Source organism: Thamnophis sirtalis, unplaced genomic scaffold, assembly GCF_051295495.1.
Source record: "Thamnophis sirtalis isolate CommonGarterSnake01/CBP01778 unplaced genomic scaffold, rThaSir2_p1.2 scaffold_1, whole genome shotgun sequence".
Classification (NCBI taxonomy): Eukaryota; Metazoa; Chordata; class Lepidosauria; order Squamata; family Natricidae; genus Thamnophis; species Thamnophis sirtalis.
In genome coordinates, this window is record NW_028261381.1 from 154,266,880 (window position 1) to 154,294,353 (window position 27,474).

General features: G+C 41.8%; 1 protein-coding gene across 1 annotated transcript in view; it reads left to right on the forward strand.

Moving 5' to 3' along the window:
* Positions 1-27,474, forward strand: part of LOC148049783 (maestro heat-like repeat-containing protein family member 2B) — a 74,160-nt gene that overhangs the window by 17,012 nt on the left and 29,674 nt on the right. The window contains exons 11-24 of the mRNA XM_087728822.1: positions 500-610; positions 2,058-2,196; positions 5,191-5,231; positions 6,510-6,642; positions 7,373-7,392; positions 10,377-10,400; positions 12,424-12,531; positions 13,444-13,563; positions 15,960-16,085; positions 17,811-17,963; positions 19,596-19,622; positions 20,654-20,776; positions 21,823-21,902; positions 23,070-23,205. Coding sequence (XP_087584948.1) covers positions 500-610; positions 2,058-2,196; positions 5,191-5,231; positions 6,510-6,642; positions 7,373-7,392; positions 10,377-10,400; positions 12,424-12,531; positions 13,444-13,563; positions 15,960-16,085; positions 17,811-17,963; positions 19,596-19,622; positions 20,654-20,776; positions 21,823-21,902; positions 23,070-23,205 — 1,341 coding nt within the window. The remainder of the gene's footprint in view (positions 1-499; positions 611-2,057; positions 2,197-5,190; positions 5,232-6,509; positions 6,643-7,372; positions 7,393-10,376; positions 10,401-12,423; positions 12,532-13,443; positions 13,564-15,959; positions 16,086-17,810; positions 17,964-19,595; positions 19,623-20,653; positions 20,777-21,822; positions 21,903-23,069; positions 23,206-27,474) is intronic.

Below are 27,474 nucleotides of genomic sequence, written 5' to 3' on the forward strand. Positions count from 1 at the left end.
GCGCTGTATGCGTCCTGTGCATGCGTGGAAGCGCAGAACTCATCAAAACCGGGTAAGGACCGCGGGCGGGCGGGTGGGCCCTTCGCCGTTCCCGGAAGTTACTTATTTCCGGGTTTGCCGACCAACCGGTTCACAGGGACCGCCGCGAACCGGTTGAAACCCACCCCTGGTCTCCAACCTTGACAACTTTACGGCTTGTGGATTTCAACTCCCAGAATTCCTCAGCCAGCTGGCTGAGGAATTCTGGGAGTTGAAATCCACAAGCCGTAAAGTTGCCAAGGTTGGAGACCCCTGGTCTGGACTCTTCTTTTTGTCTTCCAATCATTTCCACATACCATTATAATAAACCAGTACCTCCAGTGTAATATATCCTAAGTCAGATCCATTGGCATATTTCTTTAAAACTATTGGAATTAATATTTAGGTTGTCTTACTTGAATGTAATCTTACAATGCATCTTCTTTGTCAAATTATTCTCTCCTGCATGTTGCTATCACAGGGGAAAGACCCTGTTGCAATTCAAAAGGAAAAGTTAAAAGAGGAGCATATTCAAGATATGTGCATTGACGTATTGGAACATGTGAATGCTTCTGCAGAAGGAATGAGTAAAGTAAGTATCTTTTATGTAGAGTTTTTTTTAAAAGAACAAATGTTCCATTTAGTTCATCCGTCATGCTGCTTAATCAAATTATCTGAAAAATGTAGAAAAAGCAACATTTCCCTCCTGTTCTATTTTTGGACGTGCCTGTACTTTCCTGATAATTTGTTATTCCAGTCAAAGCACCGAGTAATTAAAATAGGATACTAAAAGAAAATACCACTTGCGATGTTATTCAATTAGTGAAGTTTTTAATAGTATAAATGGATTGAATAGAATAAAAAATATTCTATGCAGTTATTCTGGTAGCAGTAAAAGATGTTTGCAGTTACCTATTTAGTGATGAGCTTGATGGATTTATAGTAAGATTTTACGGAAAGGCATCATATATTTTTTCTTGCATCGTATATCTAGGGGATGAATGCTGAGTCTCTAACTTTGTTTTTACACTGTAGTGCCATAGCTTTTGATTCTTCTTAAATAGCTGCCTTAAATTTCGTGAGGTTTCAATGTTAAGTATAGCTCTTGCTATTGTTGCAGGATAAATAAATAATTCTGCCAGATGTTGGGCAGTCCAGTTTCATGGTTAATTTTATAATCTGTTAATATTAAACATGCATAAAAGCAGAATGAAGTCAGAATTACTGACTTCATTGAAAGGTTTTGCTGTCTGGTGATGTTAAGAAAACTAGATCAAAGTGAAGGCAATATTTCCTCCCTCGACTTCATCCATCAAAGGAAAAATTGGCAAAGTAGCATTTAACAAAGTGTTGCTCATTCTTCCCACTTTTCTGGAAGAAATGTTTGCTTTCAAATACAGGTAATCCTTGATTTAGGACCATAATGGAGCCTGCCTATAATGGTCATAAAGTAGATCAGCCTCATGACTGACCTGCTTTTGCAACCTTTTTTGTGATGGTCATTAAGCAAACACAGTGGTTGTTAAGCAAACACAGCAGTTGTTTTGTGAACTCATTGTTTGCCCTGGGGTGTTTTTGCCGAAAAGTGGAATTAAATATTCGGTTTTGCCAAAAAAAATATTAGTAAATCGCAGTCACTTGATTAAGAGATGCTGCAGATGTTTGTCTTGGTTTTTTCTTTCTTTTTTTCTTGCATTTATTTCTAATTTTAAAGGTAAAAATGTTTAATAAAAACTATTTTTTTAAAAAAAGAGAGATGCTGCAGATGGACATACAGTAAGTGCAAATTGATTGCCAAGTGTCCAAAATGCAGTCGGGTGATCGTGAGAGAGGCCCCAGCTATTGGAACTTCAGAACTGGGTCATAAATACCTTTTAGGAGGGAAAGGTCCATCATAACTTCAAACAGTCAAAACAGCCACTAAGCGACTAGTCATAAATCAAGGATTATGAGAATTCAGTTCAATCCTAGAAGTCTGGTAGAAGAAAATGGATTGTGAACAGAATAAATATTGACCCTCCTCTACCTTCTTTCTGCAGGCTCTGTGGCCCAAACTCTTAGTCTTTGTGGTGCCTTCTCCTTATACTCGCACTCTGATCCCCCTCTGCAGATGTTTGAAAGAGCTGTCCATCCTTCGGCCAGAGGAATCGACTCTCTTCCTGGGCTCGTGTAAAGGAGGTTGGTGAATGGCAGATAATATTGTGTAGGCTTAAACTAAGATGGTGCTTCTGTGCAGAGCAATGCGAAATCTGCATCTTCCCCATTAGAAGGCTCCACCGGGAGATGTTATGGTGGGAAGACCTACCTTGCAGTCTCGTGTGGTTGTGTAAGCAGGGGTGGGATTCTACCGGTTTGGATTGGTTCGGGCGAACCAGTAGTTCCGAAGATCAGCTGGGAGTGAAGCGGTTCGCTCCTTCGAGTAAGTGGGCCTGCCCGCCTGTACCTGCACTTAACCTATCTTTAGCTCCCCGGGGGAGGGCCTTCTCTGTAGCTGCTCCGGCCCTATGGAACGATCTCCCCGTGGAGATCCGGACCCTTACTACCCTTCCGGCCTTCCGCAAAGCGACCAAGACCTGGCTGTTCCGGCAGGCCTGGGGCTGTTGATTTATCCAGCTCCATCCGAAGCTATGAATGTTGTGGAATTTTAATGTTGTTTTTTTATTTTTGTATGTTCCCCCTTCCTTTCTGTCTGTAAGCCGCCCTGAGTCTCTCGAGAGTGGGCGGCATACAAACCCTATAAATAAATAAATAATAAATAAAGCTTATCAGCTGAGTTGCGTGGCAGAGTGGATTGCCACGCCTCCACTGTTTCCCTTCCCAAGCAGCAATTCGGAAGGTAAGTATTCTCTGAACTGGGCATGTGTGTGCAGTGCAAGTTCAGAGAACCAGTTGTTAAACCAGTGGGAATCGCACCCCTGGGTGTAAGAATGTGACACTCGAGGTGTAGAGCAGGGCTGTGAAACTCACAACCCGCAGGCTGGATGCGTCATGTGCTGGCCATGCTCCAGCCCAGTTTAGCAAAGGGGGGGGGGAAGTCATGTTATGTCATGTGTTGACGCCATGACGATGCGAGTTTGACACCCCTGGTGTAGAGGAAGCTACCCGGTAAAGAGGAAAAAGTATTCAGTAAACTTCATTGGATCTGCCCACAGGAACAAATACGAACATGGAGATGCTTAAAATAGTTACAAACATGCATAGGTCTATGTATCCATATCTCATTAGTTTATTGTATGCTTTGCCTAAACCTTAACCAAGTAAGACAAAGGCATACAATAAACCAAAGAAATTGATACATTGTGCTATACATGTTAGTACCTTAAAATGTTATAACTTAAAAAGTTATAATTTTTTATTTGCATGTATAGTGGGAAATTGGTTCAATATATTGTATTTTCAGATGCTAACTGGACACTTCTGCCTCCTGTCATGCATGCTAATTTACTACTTGACTTCCTATCCATACAACTCTCAATAAATATCTAGCTGTACCTTTTCGAATGATGTTTAGGTGCATGGCTTTTTGCCCCTACAGATAGAGCTGCAGTGGTGCAGTGGTTAGAGTGCAGTATTGCAGGCTACTTCTGCTGATCACTGGCTGCCTGCAGTTTGGCAGTTTGAATCTCACCAGGCTCAAAGTTGACTCAGCCTTCCATCATTCCGAGATCGGTAAAATGAGGACCCAGATTGTTGGGGGCAATAGGCTGACTCTGTAAACTTTTTGGGGGTCTCCAGTCTGTCAAGGATTACCTGTATTTTGCAATTTCTTGCAACAAGGATCATAGACAAAGCATGCCAGTGAATCTAGTAGCTCACGAAGAATGGACTTTTCAAGGGGCATCAATTAGTGATTTGATAGGAAAAGCATTTTCACCAGTTTTTTCCAAAGTTGACAGAGATTTGTGGGCTTTCAACACCTAGAATTCTGGCAATTGAAGTCCACATATTTTAAAGTGGTCAAGATTGAGAAAGTGACCACTATCTAGAATAGTGATCACTTCCTATTTATCCGTATACTGTATTTTTTGGAGTATAAGGCACACTTTTTTCCTCAAAAAAGAGGCTGAAAATCTGGGTACGTCTTATAAACTGAATACAGCATTTTTTGCCTCCTGAAACCCCACCTCTTCACCAAAATGGCCATGCATAGCTTTTAGGAGGCTTTCAGAGAGCTCCTGGGGGCTGGGGAGGGCAGAAATGAGCCAAAAATGGGCCGTTTCTCCCCCCAGGCCCCAGCAGCACTCTCTAGAAGCTTCCATAAGGCTATCTATTCATTTTTTGACAAAAAATGAGCCCATTTTCACAAAAAATGGGCCATTTTTGACTCATTTTTGGCCCCTCCACCCCCCAGCAGCACTCTGCAAGCCCCCACAAGGCTATTCATGCCTTTAAAAAAAACAAAAAAAAAACAGACCGTTTTCCTAAAAATGGGCCATTTTTGGGAGGTTTGCAGAGTCCAAACACTTTTTTTTCTTTTTGATAATCTCTTAAACCGATTGATGAGAATTACATTGATCAAGTGCTGTGCCAGGAGAAACACCTACCTATCTACTGTATTTCTCTCTCTCTATTTCTCTCTCTCTATCCCTCTCCCTACCTATCTATCTACTGTATTTATCTATCTCTCTATTTCTCTGTCTATTCCTTTATCTACCTACCTACCTAACTACTCTCTCTCTCCCTACCTATCTACTGTATTTCTCTCTCTCTCTGTCTTTCTATTTCTCTCTCTCTATCCCTCCACCTACCTATCTACCTACAAACACACACACACTTTCTCTCTCCCCCTCCCTACTGTATTTCTCTATTTCTCTCTCTATTTCTCCTCTCCTCTCTCTCTCCCTCCCTCCCTTTATCTCCCTCCCTCCCTAACTACTCTCTCTCTCTCCCTACCTACCTACTGTATTTCTCTCCCTCTCTATCTCTTTATCTCCCTACCTACTTTTTTTTTACAAATTTGCCTCTTCAAAACCTTGGTGCTATACTCCGAAAAATACGGGTAAGTGCAAATTTCTGTATCATTTCAGATTTTGAAGCAATTAGAAGGGAATTCATCCTTCTTGAAAGTTATCCTGGAGAGCAAACTTGGGAATTATATGAAATGAATAGAAAAACATTACTGCATTCTTTTGAATCTTCTATAATATATATTTGTTGCTGTTCTCTTTTTAGTAAATCTTCCAAGTGCCCAAGGATTGGTAGCAAGGCTTCTGGTGAGCAATGCTTAAAATAAAATATTCTCCTTTTCAAACTTAAGTATAAATAATTGTAATATGCTAATACTGCAAGATAGATAGATAGTGTACCACTCGAGGTTGCACAGTACTTTGACTGTACTGTAGGCTACTTCAGCTGACTGCTGGTGGCATTTTGGCAGTTCAAATCTCACCAGGCTCAAGGTTGACTCAGCCTTCCATTCCTCCGAGGTAGGTAAAATGTGGACCCAGATTGTTGAGGGCAATATGCTGATTTTGTAAACTGCTTAGAGGGGGCTGTAAAGCACTGTGAAGTGGTATATGTCTAAGTGCTATTGCTATTGCTATTAATATAGTAACTTCAAAAGAAGTTACCATATTACTGTGTTACTGTGTATTATTTCTTGTGTCAGACAGACATGAATTTTGGAAACTGGATATTCATTTCAAAAGTAAAGGAATCCATAGCAAACCAAGATCAAACTGCTTCCTTTTACAAAGACTGTTGATCTGTATTCTGAAGCCATTTTGAAGTGACACAGATCCTATTTTGCTGACTATTGTATTGTCACCGTAAAGGGTAGATGACTCTAAAATCACTAGAATAAATCAATAGTGTGGAAATAATTGAAAAATATTTGTGAAAGTATGCTTTTTGTATTTTCTTTTACATTCATCGTATTCTGGGAAGTCTTAGCCCCTAGCAATAAAATGGCAATTCTGAAAGCAAACCTTTTAGAGCAGTGTTTTTCAAATTTGTCCATTTGAAGATTTGTGGACTTCAGCTTCCAGAATTCCCCAGCCAGCATGCTGGCTGCAGAATTCTGGGAGTTGAGTTCCATCTTAAAGTTGCCAAAATGCTGTTCAAAAGTGACATTGTACGATTATATCTTCAAACACCAGATACAAGAAAGCAATGATGACCTTTGTATGATGACATCATCGCTGTATGTCATCATTTGTGGGGGGAGCATCGTCATTTGTTGCAGATCCATTGCCTTCTTTCCTATTTCAGAAACTGGGGACGGGAGATTCAGATTTGATTGCTGATGTCCCAATACTTAATCCTGCTACCTATAATATTTACATCACCACCAGGTTCTTTGGATAGTATGAAGCTCTACTATCATGGCAAACATTCATTTATTAGAGATTATGCATGAATTGCTGCTTATCCTTAATAAGGCTTTAGTCCCAGCCCCTGTTTAAGATTTCAGTCTTCATAACTCATGTATTTATGCTTTATATTTAAAAATAAACCTGGGACTCCAACTCTGTTCTATTTCCCACCAACAGGTCTTGGCCTCAAATCCTAACCAAAGAGGTAGCTGGGCCCTTCAACTTTTACACATGCTCCATACCAATATCCACCCAGCAGTCAGAAAACTGTGGGCAAAACAAATCCCCTTTCTTTGGGAATCCTTCCAAGGTTAGTAGATGATGAAAACAAAATAATATAATAAAATGATTTGATTGATCCATTCCGACTGTCATCCATCCTAATCTTACTTGTTCTACTAAAGTTCTTTGTCTGCATGGCAGGGACCCAAATGGCATTACTTGAGGGTCACATTTGGATCATCAGTGGTCCTCAGAATCAAAGTGCACACAACTAAACATTTAGTCCTTCTTGGTTTGGGAAGGGGGAGGATAAGAGGCATAGGGTTGTCTTAAGATTTGCAGGTGCATAAGACATTCCTGTCATTGAAAATTCTTGAAATAGCAAGAAAATCAATTGCAGCCGAAAAAAGACACTGGGAAAGTGGGGTGTGGGGGAGACCAGGCAGCAGTCAGTCAGCATTATTAATAACTACTACGATGATGATGATGACGATGATGATAGCCACCACTTCATAACCACCAAAGAATTGGGTTTGAAAATACAAAAGAACCAAAGAGGCAAGAAGAGGAAGCCTAAATGGAAAATTTGGTTGGAATTGAAGATCAAAAAATTTCATGGAGACTTGAGCAACTTGAAGAACCTAAGGCAAGGTCAGCTAAAGAACAAGCAGGTCCAAAGCAGCCTGGAAGCAAGATACGATTTGGAGAATAAAGAGATTGCGATAGTAATTGAAGAGCTGAAGCAGAGGGTTGTTGCCGTTGCTGAAAAGATTAAAAGATATGAAAACCGAGTAATTCAATTTAAGGAAAACTCACAGTTCAGAGCAAATCAGCACCAGTTTTATAAGAGCTTAGAAAGTGGATATGGAGTAACAATAAATGAAAAGCCTGATAAAGAGAAAACTCTGAAATTCTGGAAGAATTTGTGGGAAAACAACAAGAAGTACAACAGAAATGCAAAATGGATCTAACAGATTGAGAATTCTATTAAAGTGCATAAAATGGAAGATGTGAAAATAACAGAAGACAGTACAAAGACAGTCAAGAAAAGTGAAGAACTGGAGTGCACCTGGACCAGATGAGTTACATGGCTTCTGGCTAAAGGCACTTACAAGTGTGCACAAAAGATTGGCAGCCCAAATGAACCAGATCTTAAAAACACCTGAAAATGATGAATGGATGACAACTGGAAGGACATTTTTGATCCAAAAAGATAAAGGAAAAGGAAAGGATCCTGGAAACTATAGGCCAATCACCTGTTTGCCAACAACATACAAGCTCCTTACTGGTATCATTGCAAACCAAATTTATGTATACTTGGAAAGAAATAACTTGCTTTCTGTAGAATAGAAAGAATGCTGCAAAAATTCAAGAGGAACAGAGGACCAACAGCTGATTAACAAACTAACCCTAAAGAACTGAAAGAAAAGACAAACCAACTGTTCGTGGCTTGAATAGACTATAAGAAAGCATTTGATTCAGTTCCCCATAGCTGGATGAAGAAATGCCTGAAAATCTTTGGCATCAGCAGCAACATACAAAAATTCATGGAAACTTCAATGAACCTCTGGAAAACGAAGCTTATAGCTAATGAAGAAGTACTGGGTGAAGTTGAAATTAAAGGAGGCATTTTCCAGGATGATTCCCTTTCACCCCTACTTTTTATACTCTCAATGCTACCACTGACAATCATTTTGAAGAAGATGAACTATGGATACGAACTTGCAAAGAAAGGACTGAAAATTTCGCACTTGGTGTACATGGATGATTTGAAGCTGTTTGGTAAAACAAAAGCTGAACTGAATTTATTAATTGAAAGCACAAAAGAATTTAGCAAGACATTGGTATGCAGTTTGGAATTGACAAATGTGCAACAATGGCAACCAAAGCAGGCAAGGTCATAGAAGATGATGGAATAGAACTTGAGAATGAAGAAATGATAAAGGCAGTAAAACCAGAAGAAGGCTACAAGTACTTGGGGATTTTAGAGGCCTCTGACTTAATGCATAATAAAGTCAAGGAATTAACTTCAGCCAAGTACATTCAACAAATTCGCAAGATATTAAAGTCCAAATTGAGTGGAGGAAACATCATAAAAGCCATAAATACCTGGGTTATACCTGTGATTCGATACTCTGCAGGAATAATTGACTGGACCCAGATGGAGTTGGACAATTTGGACAGAAAAACAAGGAAGCTTATGACAATGAATCATGCTTTACACCCTAAAAGTGATGTTGACTGATTATATCTACCAAGAGCAGAGGGCGGTCGAGGACTCCTACAAGTAAAACAGACTGTGGAAGAAGAAAAGCACAGCTTGAATGATTACATCCAGAAAAGTAAAGAACCAATGATTAAGGAAGTAAATAAAGGAGGCCTTTTAAAGACAACTAAGTCAAAAGCTGAGTATAAGAAAGAAGTAATTGAGAAGAGTTGAAAATTGGAAAAACAAAGCTATGCATAGCCAATACTTGAAAAGTATTGAAGGCAAAGCTGACCAAAAGCTAACTTGGAACTGGTTAAGATCAGGAGCACTGAAAAAAGAAACAGAGGCTTTATTTTAGCAGCTCAAGAACAAGCCTTAGCTACAAACTGCATGAAGGCAAAAATTCAACATGTTACCACCAACTGCAAATGTCGCCTCTGTAATGAGAAAGACAACACATCAGACATAACAATAATTGAAAAGAAAACAAGTATGGTTCATTGGCATTGCAATACCTGGTGATGCACGAATTGAAGATAAACAGCAAGAAAAAAATCACAAAATATCTGGACTTGCAAATTGAGGTTGAGCTACTGTGGAAAAAGAAATCATGTGTTGTCCCAATTGTAATTGGAGCCCTAAAGGGCTACCTCACAATTTGAAAATTCTAAATTTACCTGACTTGAACATTCTGACTCTACAAAAAACCACCCTACTTGGAACAACTTATATCCGTTACCTTAACAGTTCCTAGGTCCTTGGTTAGGACTCGAGCTGTTGAGCTACCAACCAGCCCCAAAGGCTGTGAATCTCACCAAAGATTAACTAAATAATAATAATAATAGCAAGAATAGGTAGATTCACATAAATCTATGGGGATTCTCAATCATTCAGGTCATGGTTGTCCCAAAAGTGATTTCCCAAAAGACAGCTGGACTTGGGTTTTTTTTCCTTGAAAACATTTTGTTTCTAATCCAAGAAGTTTCTTCAGTTCAGAATGTTTTCAAGTCTCATTCAAGGCCTTTTCGTATTTCATTTAAAGGCAGCCAAGGAAGAGGCAGCTCAACATCCCCAATGTCTATTAGCTTCAGGGTTACCACCACCAACTCAGCAATGAAAACCAGTTACTCGGGCAGCAATGCTGTGCTTCATAGAGGGAGGTCCAGCAGCAAAAACCTATGCTCCTTAGATTGCAACAGCAATCGCAAGGTCTCACGTTAGGTAGGAATATTGTAAACCAACAAATAATTTGTGTCTTCAAGTCATTCTTGACTCCTGGTGACTGCCTGGACAAGTTCCTACAGTTTTCTTGGCATGTTTTCAGAAGTGGCTTGCCATTGCCTGCTTCTTTGGGTTGAGATAGAATGACTGGCCCAAAGTCACCCAGTTGGCTTTTGCCTAAGGTGTTACTAGATTCCACAGTCTCTTGATACTAGCTTGATGCCTTACATTACACCAAACAGGCTTTCATAAGTAAATAGTACTTTACTATATAAGTAAAGTACATGGACTATTAGTTTCATGGTTAAAATGAGGCAATGGGTAAATGTCATAATCCAACAAAACATTTATTTTTCTCATTGCTTGCAGGAAGAATAGAGACCAGCAGAGAGCAATGGGAGCAGAAGTTGCTGCAGGTAAGATACTGGTACTTTTTCAATGGACACAGGCTTGTTACTCCTTGAAGAGCTGTGATACACTCTCCACCTTAAATAAGGAAGAGAAAGTAGATGATGATGATAAAGAAGAAGATGGAGACGGAGAAGTAAGAGGGGGAGGAAAAACCAACAGGACTGTTATGAGTAAAAATTAGATGAAGGATTGCTGTATGTTGCCTTGAACCTAATCCTAATTCTAACCATTGTTGTTAGTTGTGAAGTCATGTCCGACCAGAGGGGGGTTCCTACTAGTTCGTACCTATTCGGTAGAACCGGTTCGTCAAATTTACTGAACCGGTTAGAAGAGGTTCCACCAGTGGACCCGGAAAGCAGGACACACCTACAAAAGAGGTTACAAAATTTTTTGAAACCCACCACTGTGTCCGACCCATCACAACCCCATGGACAATATTCCCCCAGGCCTTCCTGTCCTCTACCATCCTCTGGAGTCCATTTAAGCTCACGCCCACTGCTTTGGTGACTAAATCCAGCCTCCTCGTTCTCTGTCATACCCTTCTTCTTTTGCCCTCAGTCATTCCCAGCATTAGGCTCTTCTCCAGTGAGTCCTTCCTTCCATTGTGACCAATTCTAACCATTGGTCACTGGCTAGTTGTAGAGAATATCCAGGTGATTCCAGATTTTCTGGTAGGCTACTTCTGTTGCTAGAAAAATTAAATCACAAGAGAATTTTTGATGCATGGACTGCAATGGCTGAAGTTTTGTAAGCTTAGGAGTTTTTGGATTAGGACTTCCGTGCTTTTGAGCCATTGATTTGTGACATACATTTTCTGCTTTGAGGGAATAAAAGGAGAAAGTTATGCTATAATTTGAGAAAAAACAAGGTCCAACAAACTCTTATTTTTTCTTTTTTTTAATTCTTTTTTGTCCCGTCCCATGTCCACCACCACCTCCATAGATGGTTTGTCTTTAAATAATAATATAATGAAGATACTGTCATTTAAATCAGAAATTTTAAAAGCCCTTTAAAATTCATTCACAGAAACTCATTTTCTTAAAAATAACTGTTCCCTAATCAGTGATATACTGAGTCCTAACTATATAACTTTACAACTTCTTTGACTACTTTTGGATATTGTCTAGAGAGATTCTCAATCCAGGCCATGGTTGTCGTAAAGATGCTTTTTTCCAAAAGGCAACTGGACTTTCTTGGTTTTTCTTCTTTGAAAACATTTTGCTTCTCATCCAAGAAGCTTCTTTAATTCTGAAAACCAAAGAAGCTTATTGTATGAGAAGCAAAGCATTAAAGAAAAGTCCAGTTACCTTTTGAAAAAAAGTACCTTTGGGATACTTTTTGATATTATAGTTTTGTATTATTTCTTTCTATTTCACTGGTCTCTTCCATTTTTTTTAAAATGATTAATAAAAAAACCAAAATTGGTAAAGAAGCATTCTTTCACTCCACTTTTTATTGCCAATTGATTATTTTTAGTTTCTGCTTTTAACATTTCATGTTCTGTTTCTGTTTTTTAAATTCTCTTAGCCCCTTGAGTAAGGGATGCGGTGGCTCAGTGGCTAAGACACTGAGCTTGTCAATCAGAAAGGTTGGCAGTTCGATGGTTTGAATTCCCAGCGCCACGTAACAGAGTGACCTCCTGTTACTTGTCCCAGCTTCTGCCAATCTAGCAGTTTGAAACCATGTAAAAATGCAAGTAGAAAATTAGGAACCACCTTTGTTGGGAAGGTAACAGCGTTCCATGCTCCTTTGGCATTTAGTCATGCCGGCCACATAACCACGAAGACATTTTCGGACAGCACTGGCTCTTCAGCTTTGAAATGGAGATGAGCACTGCCCCCCTAGAGTCGGGAACGAGTAGCACATATGTGCGAGGGGAACCCTTTAGCCCCTTGAGTGCTCTCCAGAGTAGAAAGATGTGGTACAAACCTAAATGCTTGTGTGATTGATTATAATACTAGAGCACAGGGTTACTTGGTCAGTCAATAACATCGATAATCCAAAACACTTGATTGTCTTTATTCATAGTTTCTCAGAAGATCTCTGGAAACCATTGATGATAGCACATGGACTCAGAATTTGAGTAGAGAATTAGAAAGTCAGATGACCAGTTATGGTGATGAGTCAACTGAAAAGGTTTGTTTGTTTGTTTGTTTATCAGTTCCTTGCTGAAAGCAGCATTTCAAATTAATTTGTTGAGGACTTACATATGACTTGAAGCTTTGGTTCTCATATATGAGCCAATCTCTTTTACCAGCTGTTAGGGATGTAATCTTTATCTTGTACATACATACATATATACATACATACATACATACACACACACACACACACACACACACACACAAACACACACACACACACCATGATTGAAATAATGTATCTGTCACTTTAAATGCTCAAGTGAGATGTGATTGGATGCTGTTGCTTTAATCAGCCATAAGAGGGAGTAGGAACTACTACTGGTTGTTCCTGGTTGTTCCTGTATGTTCTCCCTGCTTGTTATTGAAGTTGAATACTGTATATTAGATGGTGGCTACTCTGTGTGCTAGTTACCTGTCTACATGGTGAATCGTGAGTTGAGCATCTGTAAACCAACGTGTTGTATCATAGACTGTGTATATAATTCAAGACTACTTATCGCTTGTTTTGGAGAATGTTTATCCTACTTTATTTTTGTTAACGTAAGTAAAGTTATCCCTGTTTTAACTTCAGCGGCTGTGATTGGTAGTGTGACTATTCAGCAGCACATTCCTTGCTACCTTCTGCTATTCAACTCTAGTCTCCAAAAGGAGATATACTTAACACCAGCTATTTAGGACACCAACATAAAGGGTTTTGCTTAGTAGTAGACATTTCTTGCTGGTGGTGGTGGTCTGTGTGTGTGTAACTGCAGCAAGTGTTTTGCATTTTTTGCTGTTGTAAAATGGGGAATTATCATGCTCATGTATTTAGTTAAATAATACTAATTTTAATTTTACATGCAAATTAATTTTAATGTTGAGCAGCCGTTATATGCTCTCCTTTTTCACTTGTTTTTTTTTCCAGAGTTTCCTCTGTAAATGTTGGGGAATTTCTCTGACAAGTTGTGAGGATTTTACTTTTGTTCAGAGTACAATACAAAACTTGATAGAAAACGCTGATTATATGAAAGCATCTGAGAGAGATGTAAGCTGCCTTTTTGAATATTTATTTCTTTATTGTTGAAATTATCTTTCTTTATTTTACCTGGTGATTGCACACCTGCTTTTCAGCCAAGAAATGATATCTTGTGGTTTTGTGGTTAAGCAGGGCCTGGAGCCCACCCACTTCTACATCTAGAATTTTCAAAAAAACCACACAGCTTTTAAAAACTGATTAACATGACCATTTCTGTGCAAGAACAATATTTAGGAGGTATGGTGAGCTGAAGATGACTCTATGACCACCATAATGACCAAGAAACCAGTGGATAGACCAATTCTTTGGAATCTCTCTGGATAAAGAGAGTATGGGAGATTGCCCACATGTACTCCGGTCCAGATGTCTTTATGAGAAGACTATAGGATAACAATTTTCTGCAGATTTCAGCAAGAGAGACAAGATTAGTCATACATGAAACCGACAAATGGAATATGCAGCTAGAAGGATTAAAATTATTTAAAAGAAATAGACCAAATAAAAGAGGAGGTGGAGTTGCACTATATATAAGAAATAATTACCTCTCTACAGAAATAGAGCACAACAATGATGCGAACTATCTTGAATGCATTTGGGTCAATATTAAAGATTAAGTGGGGGGAATGACATTGCCACAGGTCTATACTCCAGGTCACTCAACCAAGCAGAGGAAGTAGATGAACTTTTTGCTAGTCAGCTAACTAAGGTATGTAGGAAGCATACCACAATAGGAGTGGGGGATTTTAACTACCCTGACATCAACTGGGAAACAAACTCTGCACCAAGTGGAAGATCCAACAGGTTTCTAACAAACCTAGTAGACAACTTTGTTTCCCAAAAAGTAGAGAAGGGAACAAGGGGATCAGCCATATTGGACTTAATTCTCACTAACAGAGAGAAAATGATAGAAGATGTTGAAGCCACAGGAACCCTGGGGGCAAGTGACTATGCAATATTGGAATTCAACATTATGCAAACACAAGCAGTAGAACAAAGTGAAACTAGAGTCTTGGACTTTAAGAGAGATAATTCCAATAAACTTAGAGAGCGCTTGGGAAACATTCCATGGATGAGAATCCTCAAGGGGAAAACAACTCAAGAAGCTTGAGAAATTTTGAAAAATGAGATTACAAAAGCCCACCCTAGCACAATACCAATGAAGAAGAAAAATAACAGCTCCCAAAAGAAACCAGCATGGCTGCATAAAGAACTCTCTGACAAATTGAAAGACAAAAAAGATAAGTATAAAAAGTGGAAAGGGGGGGGGGACATAACTAAGGCAGAATATCAGCAAATAGCCTGAGCATGTAAAGATGAAGTGAGGAAAGCTAAGGCTCACAATGAAGAAAGGCTTGCCACAAAAGGAAAAAAATAACAAAAAAAAGCTTCTTCCAACATGTTAAAAACAAGAAAAAAAAATAAGGAAACAATTGATCCATTGCTGGGAGAAAGTGGCAAGGTGACAAGCAACAGGGAGAAAGCAGAACTATTTAACTCATTTTTTGCATCTGTCTTTACACAAAGGGATAAAACAGTCAAACCTATCAAAAACAACACCACAAAAATCAGATTAGGAACACAAGTTGAAATAGAGAAGAAAATGGTAAGTGAGCATCTGTCTACCCTAGACGAGTTCAAATCACCAGGACTGGGTGGATTATACCCCAGGGTTCTGAAAGAACTGGCAGATGAGATATCAGAACCACTGAACTATATCTTTCAGAGATCCTGGAGCACCGGGGAACTACCAAAGGATTGGAAAAGAGCTGATGTGGTTCCCATCTTCAAAAAAGGGAAAAAAACAGATCCAGGAAACTACAGACCTATCAGTCTGATCTCAATACCAGGAAAGATTCTGGAAAAGATAAGCAACGAATTAGTGAACACCTAAAAGCAAACAAAGTAATGGCCAAAACCCAACATGGGTTTGTCAAAAACAGATCATGCCAGACTAATTTTATTGCATTCTTTGATAATGTGACAAAATTAGTGGACCAGAGGAATGCCGTCGATATAGTTGACTTGGACTTCAGTAAGGCATTTGATAAGGTAGACCATAACCTACTACTAAATAAAGTAGAAGAATGTGGGTTAGACAGCATCACCACCAGATGGATTTGTACCTGGCTGACCAACCGCACTCAACATGTAGTCCTCAATGGACTACAGAAGTTGTGAATGCCTCAACACTGGAAGTCTTTAAGAAGATGTTGGATAGCCAGTTGTCTGAAACGGTATAGGGTTTCCTGCCTAGGCAGGGGGTTGGACTAGAAGACCTCCAAGGTCCCTTCCAACTCTGCTACTGTATTGTATTATAAGTACATTCCCAGCATATGAATTTTCCAGGAAAGTTACAGGACTATTCATTCTGGACAATATGGTGTGTTTTTTTTCTCCCTTTACAGAAAGTCATCCAGATTCTGTCCTTTTCTGCCATGGGTCATTTGGATCTAACATTGGCCATACTTCATGAATTTGGAGCTGGGGTACACTTGACAATCAAGATGTCTATGATTATCAATCGCTATAAGGTAAATAAGCTGGTAGTTCAGCTCTAATACATGCCTATTCAATATTAGGTCACATACATTGAATTTAATCTGTACTGATCTACTTCCTCTTTACAATACATAAACAACATTCTTCTTTCAACCAACACCTTTTTTCCCATCAGAATGGGAAGACCCTTGGGGGGAAAGTGATGGTTCACAAATTATTTTCAGTGATATCTACTCCTTGTATCACTAGAACTCATTAGTTGGAGTCTTACTTTATATAAAGCCATGATTGTTTTACCATGGTTTACGGAATAAACTATAAATGGTTGTCTTTTCACATGTTCAAGGTTCTAGGTTCACCCAGTATGTTCAGCCAATGCCAAATAAACTGCATTATGGTTTATGTGCAAGTCCAGCCAAGGAGCCTGAAGTTCCATCAAGAACAGGAAACTAAACTTGCCAATTAGAGATTTTGTTAGAAGAAATTAGTAGGGCTGTGCAATGCTTTGCAAGAACCTGAAACAGGCATAGTTGCTTTAAAAACTCACCAAGTGTTACTGCATTTGAATTCTTACATACTCTGTGAAGTGAAGATCATTCTTAGAACTAAGTCAAAGTATTGGCTTACCCTGTTTCCCTGAAAATAAGACCTCCCCGGATAATAAGATCAATCAGACTTTTCAGTGCATGCAGTAAAATAAGCCCTCCCCTGAAAATATTGCAACATAGCAGCAACCATGAGGTGACCACCCTTGCCACCTCCTGCACCATAAAAATAATAAGACCTCCTCAAAAATAAGGCCAAGTGCTTATTTCGGGGGTCAAAAGAAAATAAGACCCTAACATATTAATGTATAAAAACTGATTATTAGGAAGCAATTATTATCTCCTTGTATTTTCCAAGGATAAAAATACAAATTAAAACTAAATATAGTTGTAAACTGACTCTGTAAGCTAAAATAGTGCTTTGCCAATTCACATTGATAATTGCTCCAAGGCAAGGATAATTGCTCCAAGGTTAGAACAAGAATCAATGAGTGGAAACTAATCAAGGAGAGAAGCAACTTAGAACTGAGGAGAAATTTCCTGACAGTTAGAACAATCAGTGGAACAGCTTGCCTCCAGCAGTTGTGAATGCCCCAACACTGCAAATCTTTAAGAAGATGTTGGATAGCCATTTGTCAGAAATAGTATAGGGTTTCCTGCCTAGGCAGGGGATTGGACTAGAAGACCTCCAAGGTCCTTTCCAAATCTGCTATTCTATTGTATTGTATTGTAATTGCCTGGGGCCACAATAGTAATAGCACTCAGACTGATATACCGCTTTGCAGTGCTTTACAACCCTCTCTAAGCGGGTTACAGGGTCAGCATATTGCCCCCAACAATTTGGGTCCTCATTTTACCCACCTTGGAAGGATTGAAGGCTGAGTCAACCTTGAGCCTGGTGAGATTCGATCTGCCAAATTGGAGGCAGCTGGCAGCCAGCAGAAATAGCCTGCAGTACTGCATTCTAACCACTGTGCCACCGCAGCTCTTAGACAATAATTGTGTACAGAAAAATATCTACATATTTTCTACAGAAAACCAGAAGAAGGCCAATAAAGAAAATACTAATGGGTATGGGCAATAGTTGGCTGAAATCTACGGAAAAAGGGGGGGGAGACGATCAGTTTAGATTAAAATTAAAATGTGAGGTAAGGAAGCAACGAAGCTGGAGAAAAACCTACTCTGCCTCTTAATTTTTTTTATGTTGATCAGGACTACTACCGAGGTAGACGAAGCTACACCCATCAAACTTTGATGCTTACCTATGGCAAAGTGGCACTGCGAGCACCTAAAGAGCTCCTGCTCTCAAGGGTGGAAGAGAGCATAATGAAAAAAGTCCTCTACCATTACCGGAGTAGCTGTCAGGTAAGTTCAAGACCTTTGACTCTACAGTTGACATTTTGTTCTGACCCAGCCTTAGCAGAAACAAGAAACATTCCTTGTCCTGAAAAAAAAACCCCTCTTTATTTATCTCCTTAATAGGATTCACACCCAGAAATTCCAGGCAATAATCTTTCAAAGAGTTAACTGCAGTAACAGACTTTATCAGTTCTTTGAGATAATTGCCAGGCCAGGAGCTTCCAGCCACAAAGCTGTAAATAAAGTTCTGGCATGCAGTCTCTGAGACACAAAACACAATGAGTCAAATCTTCTGAAATCCGAATGGTTGTCTCCCACAACCATCACTCCCCTTTCCTTCTATTTATTCCCCAGCCAGGGAGAGGCCATTTAGCGTCCACGTCTGCCTTTCTTCCCAAGTCAACTCCTTGTCCTCAGTTGTTCTCCTCTCCTAACAGCTCTGTGCATATCTGCATCTGGAACAGGCCCCAGGCTCCCAGCTATTCTTCCTACTCTATTTATCTCAGCTTCCATAGGCAGCTGCCTCTCAGGTGGCTGGGATATCCATTTGTCTAAAGTGGTGTAGGGTTTTTTGCCTAAGCAGGGGGTTGAACTAGAAGATCTTCAAGGTCCCTTCCAACTCTGTTATTCTAAATGTCAGATGGCCCTGGCTATATCTCTGCTTCTGACGCAGCGCATCCATCAGAACCTTCCCCAGACTCCAGTACTGGCCCAGGTTCCTCCCCAACCTCCTCCTCATCCAAGTCAGCTGGTGGGCCACAACATATTTCATGTCTTTTTTGCAACCTTCTTTTCTTTTCAGTAAACACTGTGGTCTTGCTTTGCTTGGCTAAAAGGGGGAGGGCTTGTGGGTGAGTGACTAAATCTGGACAATTCTTCTAGAGCAGAGGAGAGAAGAGTAAAGTTTTACCAATAAGATAGATTTGTTGATATAGAAATGGCTAGTTTATGCTATTATGTAAAAGTTAAAAGTTGAGGTTTGATGTTACTATCTTATTCTAGTGCACCAAAGGGAGTCGGAGGTCAACGCCTTTTCTTTCTTTTCCTCTTCCTTTCTACACTCTTCTCTTCCCTTTTTCCTCTCCTATTTTTCCTATTTGTTTTCGTATTTTTGTATTTTATATTGTAAACTAATAAAAAGAACAAATTGGCAAGAAAAAAATAGAGTACAGCATCCTGCACTGGTTAGATTCAGGTGTCAGTCAACTCCCTATATCCTTATACCACTGCAAATGCTTGACACTTCGAGATGGAGCTAGAAATAGCATAATCTTCTTGGTTTTGGGGTGGAGGTGGTGGTGGGATGATCAAGACTCATCTACTTACAGAATCAAACTTCTGCTGATCTTTGGTAATTGCAGCAGCATACAAAACAAATACATTGTTTAATGGTCTGTTGCTCTTCAAGGCTGCCACTAATTACAGTCAAGGAATGGCACTACAACTTGACAGAATTCAAGAACCATAAACAAATTGCATAGCAGTAGAACCTCCCCTGCATATTACTAACTATAGTAAGATGAATGGGGGAAGCAGGGAAAAGATGGACCACTTTCTTTGTACAGTGCACTACTTGTATCATTTAAGTGTTGTTGGGCAAGTTATCTCATTCTCCTGGGATTCTTGTTTCCCTTTCAGGTGCTGGGCCTCAGTATTGAAAACAAGGTAAGTCATAAAAGATCTGACTTTTGCTGACACAAACAGATCAAAGTCTGTTATGTTCTTATTCTCTTCAAGAAAAAGGGAGGATAAGAAGGATATTAGTGCCTGCCAGCCCAAAATATAGACTAGACTAATCCACATATGTTGGAAGTACAATTATTTTAAATTATATATTTAAATGCTGCCCAATTCCTAGCAACAAAAATCGGAATGTGCTTCCTTCCTCCTCATATAGCCTTTTTGTGATCTAGGAAGGAGCCTCTCTGAGACTCTTTGTAACTGGATTCTTGAAACAAGCTCCATTATTTGAACACTCTCTTGGTTGCAGCTCTTCTTCCTTTCAAAAACCATTCCGTATACCCTCTTTGGTATAACCTTGCCCAGTCGATGTGTTTTCTAAAGGGTTAGGGGTGCAAGAGTCTTGTAACTTGACAGTTTTAAGACTTGTGGACTTCAACTCCCAGAATTCGTCCTCTCTTCATCTTGAAGAGCGGGGGGAGGGAGCTAGAACCGGTTCTAAACAGCACTCTAGATTTGTGGAACCTTTTCTATAGAAGAGGGTAGAACTGGCAGGAACCCACCCCTGCTAACTATATATACTGCTTCACAATGGTTCACAGCCCTCTCTAAGCAGTTTACAGAGTGAGCATATTGCCCTCAACCATCTGGGTCTCATCCTCATTTTACCAACCTTGGAAGGATGGAAGGCTGAGTCATCCTTGAGCCTGGTAAGATTTGAATTGCCAAATTGCAGGCAGCGGGCAATCAGCAGAATTTGCCTGCAATACTGCACTCTAACCACTGCACCACCGAGGCTCTGATGAATCTTACTGACTAAATTTACAGTCGTCTGTCTTTTGAGAAGGAAAGAAATCAGACAGCTCATCTTACTGTTATCTTCACAATGAATCTGTTTGGGTTTGTTTGAGGCAGGTTTGCAGCCACCTATACAACTTTACGAATGAGGATTTGAACCTGAGTTCCTAGTCTAAAATTCTAACCACACTATCACACTGGCTCTTCTGCTAATGTAGGACATGAATCTCAAACTAGCTCTTGTTCAGAGCACAACCGATATCTGCCAAGCTATCCATGAGACTCGGAGCTTTCAGAATTTCACCTTAAGTTGCAAGAAAGAACTTCTTGGTATTTTGTTGGTGAGTAAAGTCAATGCTAGAGAGATGTAGGTGTCCTTCCTATACCACTTCCTTTAAAAAAAATGAAAGTTTCAGTAAATGCCATTTTTAAGACTATACATCTATAAAGCTGTCCTTTAAACACTTCTCTTAATCACATTATGGGAATCCACATCCCTTCAAACTGACTTCTTTCCTATAATTGTGGCAGCACTGATGTTCCGCTCTAAACTTCAGTAGACCATTACTGAAGGGAAAAGGAGGAGAAGGAGGAGGAGGTGGAGGAGGAGGAGGTGGAGGAGGAGGAGGAGAAGAGGAGAAGAGGGAGGGTCTTAAATACTTTATATGCTTTCAGCATTTGATCACTTTTGATGTGTAGATGTTTAGTCAGATCTATGAAGACATGCCTAATATAAATTCAAGCCCATGGCAAATTTGTCAAATAGATCATGATACCAATTTCTTCCCAGCTTTGCAAGCAATTCTAGACTTGATTTGCAATGAATAATACTGTTTCTGTGCTTTTACTCCTTTTGCAAGCTTTAAGTAAATCTACAAAATATTTATTTGTATCTGTTCTTCCATTGCCTTACTTATTATTTTTTAAAAAAACCCTAGTGCAAAGATTATAAAAGGATTTTCTTTTTAAAATCACAGGGCAGTAACCAGCAATGAGCAGAACCAGATTTTATTCAAACTGGCAGAATTGTGCTCTTGCTCCAGAAATTGTCTTTATGATAGATTTAGACAAATGCTGTTAAGTTCTCGTCTAAGGAACTAGTTCCTCTGAAAAATTGCATATATCTTCTTCATCCTTGCCTAGATGATTATAGTATTCAAAGCCACCCACTGGCTAGCTTTATGAAATATAACTTCTGGCAGTCTCAGATATGGGGACTTCAGTCCCAGAATTTTCGAACATCACTGCTGCTACACTCTGCCCAAAGGCCATTCAACTGTAGGAATGCTGCCAAAAGTCATAGGTTGGTTGTTGTTTTTTTGCGACTCCCTTTGCCCATGGTGTACTTTTCATTCTTTTTGTCTTATGTATGCTCTTGCACACTCAGGATTTCATTAGAGAAGAACCACTGGATTCTTTGGCAACGCCCCTTCGTCCCAAAGCCATCATTGCTATGGCATTCTTGAGGTAGATATTTCTAGTCCTTGGAAGGTTTATATGGTTATATGGTAAATATTTTATTTCATGCTAGATTCCACATTTGTGACTTATGAGATTTTATACCAAAAATCATAGATCAGCCTTGCCTAAAATTGGGCAATCCCTAAAGACATGGGGATTGCATCTCTTAGGATTCCCAGCTGACAAATGGGTGGAATTCAGGAGTTATGGTTACAACTCATCTGCATAAAGATGGCCTAATGTTTGATGAAATGTTTTGTGACAGGGAGTCCATAGAAAGATCAATGGGGTAGTAATAGATCAAAACTAGACAAAACCTTGACTAATCTCACACAATCCACAATACGGGTTGTCCTTGACTTACAACTACAATTGAGTCCAAAATTTCTGCTGCTACACAAGACATTTGTGAAATGAGTTTCAGCCCAATTTATGGGGCCCTTCTCACCACAATTGTGAATTGAATCACTGCAGTTGTTCAGTCAGTAACATGGTGGCTAAGTGAATCTGGCTTCCCCACTGACTTTACTTGTCAGAAAGTCGCAAAAAGTGATCAGGGTCAATACAACCGTCATAAATATGAATCAGTTGCCAAGCATCTGAATTCACATTTATCACTGTCGACGTTTCCTCATGATCACATATCATGAGGAAACGTTGACAGTGATAAATGTGAAAAACAGGAATAAATCACTTTTTTCAGTGCCATTGTAACTTTGAATAATCGTAAATGAACTGTCAAGGACTATCTGTAGTCTGTATTTTATTGTTCACCCCTTAAGCAATTACTTGCAAATATACAATTATCTCTGAAAAGCTCCTTCCTTTCCCATGTCCAGAAAATCCCTAAAATACTAATTCATTTTCATACAATGCCCTCCCAAGTTCTATCACTAACCTTTATTTTCTCTTGGATCATGTAAGGTGGTAATATAGTTCTCCCCTCTTTCAAGAAAATATTTTTATTATCTCAAAAAATCAATGTATATCAGAGCATAGGAAAAAAAACAAAGGGAAAAGGACATGGAATTCCTGCCTGACGTGCCCTGCAAATTCCCAAGTTTTGTCTTATTCATTGTCCAGATGACAGTTCAAATTAACTATTCTATGAAGGGCTGATTTTTAGCCTTCAGCTTTAATATATGACCTCTCAGCCCATCTTTCTACGGGTAGCAAATTGAAGCCATCCTTGAACATGGAGGACATTCGCAATCTCCTTGATCAAAGCATCAAAAGTTTGTTTCCCCTCCGTCCCCTGGAGCAGCTGAAAGAAAAAGGAGAGACAGAAAGGGATGCTTTATATATTGAGGTAATTGGAGGGAGTTTTTTCTCTAGAAACGTTTCTTTTTCTAGTCTGCTAATGGTTTTGTGGGGGGGGGGAACCTCCAGCTCACCACTGCCTGATATAGGATGCTGGTTTAATTAAACCTTCTGCTTTGAGGTCGAATAAAATGATCTGATTCTTACCATAAAAGATATCAATGTCATATCCAGTCCAGTCATGCCTTCCCCATGCATTTGTATCATTCCTAATCATCTGGCTAAGTTATTAGAGATCTATATAAATAAAAATGGCTATGTGTATGTATGTTCCAGCATAACTCTGGAATGCCTCGAGCAATTTCAACCAAACATGGTACACAGATGACTTACTCTCTCTCATTACAAATACTGTGGGGGTAATACACCCCTAACACCCCTCGGTGGGGGTGTTCTGTTAAGATGCAGCTTGTTTTGCCTTTAAATGGCTTCTACTGTACTACCGTAAAATGGCCTCTATTGTATAGCGCAGTGGAGTTGCCATGGTAATGACTTCAAAGTACTCCACAAGGGGGCTCCCTCTGGCAAGGGGGAAATCCAACATTAGAAATTACGTTTGGTCCGGACATTTCCCCCTTATAAATAAATACCCGGGCAACGCCGGGTTATCAGCACTAGTGACTAATATATCTCAGAATGGCATCAAAGTGGAAAAACTAATATAGATTATCTTAGTAATAGAATATTTGTAGTTTAGGGTTGAACTGCAGGGTCCTTGGTGTTCTCTGAGCATGGTGGTTTTTCATGTAAACGTTTCAGTACCGAACTAGGTAAATCATTCCCCGCTAGTAGGGAATGGGACTTGTTAAGTATTCATAAGTTCATGAATATGTATGAGCCATGCAAATGGCCTCACTGTTCTTGTACTTCAGCACCTTTGTGCTGGCCAGCAACAGCCTCCTGCGTCTGGATTGGATAGGACGCGAGGGAGGCTGTTGCCGGCTGAATGTTTGTTTCTGATTGGTTGAAGCCCGTGTATATAAGGTTTTGGCGGGCTGGTTATGAGTTGAATCGCTGTTATACTTAGCTTGGAATAAAGCCTGTTCCGTTGTTCACCCTGTGGTCGCGTCCCTCATTCCGAACCTCTAAACTGGCGACGAGGGTGGGATTAGCGATTCCGCGACACTAGGTGAAAAGAGAGAGACAGACAGTTAGCTGCCGTTTCCAGACCGGCAACGAACGCTGCCTGAAGAGGAAAAATTTTTTTTTTGTGGCCTCTTGATATCTCTCCCTCAGGATGACATCTGCTTTGCCTCCATTCGCCCCTTTTGGTTCCGCCGGGGAATCATGGGAGGGGTTTATGGAAAGGTTCGAATGTTACCTGATCGCTTCCAAAAATCAGGCTCAAACCGAAGAGGAAAAATGCAGTTTTTTCCTCTCATGCTGCGAGCCATCTATGTTCGCCTCAGCAAGAGCCTTGGCAGCCCCACGGCCAGCATACAAGCTTGGGTGGGACGAACTCATGGCCAGATTGAAGAACCACTATGCACCCACTCCGTCAGTCATCGCCCGCCGTTTCGCCTTCCGCAGACGAGTCCAAAAACAGAATGAATCAATCAGCCAATTTTTGGAGGCTCTGCGGATGGTGGCTGCCCAGTGCGAGTTCTCCAACCTTGAAGAAAATTTGGTGGAACAGTTTGTGTGCGGGGTCCGCGATGTCAACCTGCGGAGCCGCATGTTCCGAAATCACCGAATTACACTACTGCAGGCCGTGGAAACTGCCCGAGCCGCTGAACTGTCGGAGCAGTCCACGGCCGACATTGAACGATTGCAGATTGCCACACCAGAGCGAGCCTCGTCGGACGCATCTCCACAAGCCCACATGGTCGAGGACGACCTGGCTTATGAGGATCCAGAAGAAGAAGTGGTGGCCCAAATGAGGACTGTGCCTAAGAGGAAGCCAAAGCCGCAACCTGCAGCCCAACAGGCGTCCGCAGCGCCCTGCCGGGGTTGCGGAGGCCGTCATAAGCGCCAGGCTTGCCCATTTTTAAATGCCATCTGTAACCGGTGCAAGGGCGAAGGCCATCTGGCCAAGGTCTGCAGGGCCCTATTGCCGGCACCCTCGTTTCTTCAATCGCCCAGCCGTCCCCAGGCGCAACCGCGCCGCCAGCAGCAGCGGCCACCGAAGAGAGCGGAAGATTGCTACCAGTCCACCAGCCAACCAGCAAATTTTGACAGTACGGCGAGCCACGCCGTTGCAGGGGCCCGGAAGGTGTGCCTCCTTTGCTGAGCGGACCGCCCGCTCCGCCCGGCCATTGCTGGCCGGGTGGTACGGGGCTATGGGCGCATGTCGAATCCCTTGCATGGCCAGGAACTCCTGGAACGTGGTGGACATAAATTGGGGCCCATTATCAGAAACAATCAGGTCCGGCAACCCATGGGTCGCGAACAGCCTTCTCAAGGCCCGGACCGTACTCTCAGCTGTGGTGGAGCCCATGAGGACCAGCTCCACCCAGCGGGAGTAAGCGTCCACCACTACCAAGAAGTTCTGGCCGTGAAAGGGACCGGCAAAATCTAGGTGGAGGCGCGACCATGGGCCTCTTGGAGCCTCCCACTCACGAGCCGGCCCGGCTGGGGGATTGGGCCTAGATTGCTGACAGGGGTGGCAGCGGCCAACATAGGCCGCTATCTCTGAGTCCAGTAAGGGCCACCAAACATAGCTACGGGCTAATGCCTTCATTCGTGCTATGCCCGGATGATCCTTATGGAGCAGGGACAGGACTTGTGGCCGCAGCGCGGTGGGGATCACCACTCGATCCCCCCAAATAAGGCACCCCCCGTGGAGGGAGAGCTCTGCCTGCCGGGTTTTAAAGGGCTTGAAGCCCTCTGCCACTTTGTCCATTGGCCATCCCCTCGAGACCCAGGAAGCGACCTGGGAGAGGATCGGAACGGCCTTGGTGCAGGCCGCGACATCCGCGGCCGAAATCGGGAAACCGGAAGACGCGATAGACAGGACTGAGAGACAGGGCACTAGGGCGGTGTCGGTCTCCGGTAACGGGCAGCGGCTTAAGGCATCGGCATGCCCCAGCTGCTTGCCTGGACGGTACTGTAGCGTATAAGAATACGCTGCCAGGAACTCCGTCCATCTAGTCATTCGGGGGGAGAGGATGGGGGGGGTCGGCTTGTCACCTGCCAGAAGCCCAAGGAGAGGCTTGTGGTCAGTGACAAGGGTGAAAGGCCGACCATAGAGGTAGTCGTGGAACCTCTTAATCCCGGACACTGCAGCCAGAGCCTCCTTGTCTATCTGGCTGTAATTACGCTCCGCCGAGGAGAGTGTCCGGGAGTAATAGGCCACAGGGGCCTCTAAGCCATTTGGGAGGACATGGCTTAGAACGGCCCCGACTCCATAGGGGGAGGCGTCACAAGCTAACGTCAGTGGCATCCTGTCATTGTACTGGACCAGGCCTCCCACCGCCAGCCGGCAGCCCAGGCCCAACCGAAGCCGGCACCGACTGCCCGGAAACCCAGCGTGAGGCCTTCGCCGCTCCAGGCCTCTCCTGCCAACAACCGAGAGCTCAATCCGGAGAGAACACACCACGGGCCTTCGCCACACCAGGCCCAACCTGCCCGAGCGCCCCGTGCCGGGAACGCCCACAATCAGCTCAAGCCGCCGCAGAACAATCCCCACCTAGGCCTTGGTTCCTCCCTCTCGACACGCCTCCTAAACACAACACTATCACAGTGGACACGCCACCTCGCCCCTACTCACCAGGACAGTTGAGCCCTCCTTCTGGGCCATCCCAAGAAGGCGTGCCTTGGAGCTACACCCCCTTCCGGGAGGAGCTACCACAAGGAGTCCTCCTCCGCCGACGACTAGTGGAGAACTGCGTAGATCAGGGCGGGTCCGGCACCGCCCCGCCTACCTGCAAGACTACGCATGCTCCACCCGCGGAGCATGCGCAGAACTGGGGGGAAGGGGTGTTAAGTATTCATAAGTTCATGAATATGTATGAGCCATGCAAATGGCCTCACTGTTCTTGTACTTCAGCACCTTTGTGCTGGCCAGCAACAGCCTCCTGCGTCTGGATTGGATAGGACGCGAGGGAGGCTGTTGCCGGCTGAATGTTTGTTTCTGATTGGTTGAAGCCCGTGTATATAAGGTTTTGGCGGGCTGGTTATGAGTTGAATCGCTGTTATACTTAGCTTGGAATAAAGCCTGTTCCGTTGTTCACCCTGTGGTCGCGTCCCTCATTCCGAACCTCTAAAGGACTTGCTCTCATTTGATATACTAGTGGTTTGCCCTCTCAATGTTGGTCAA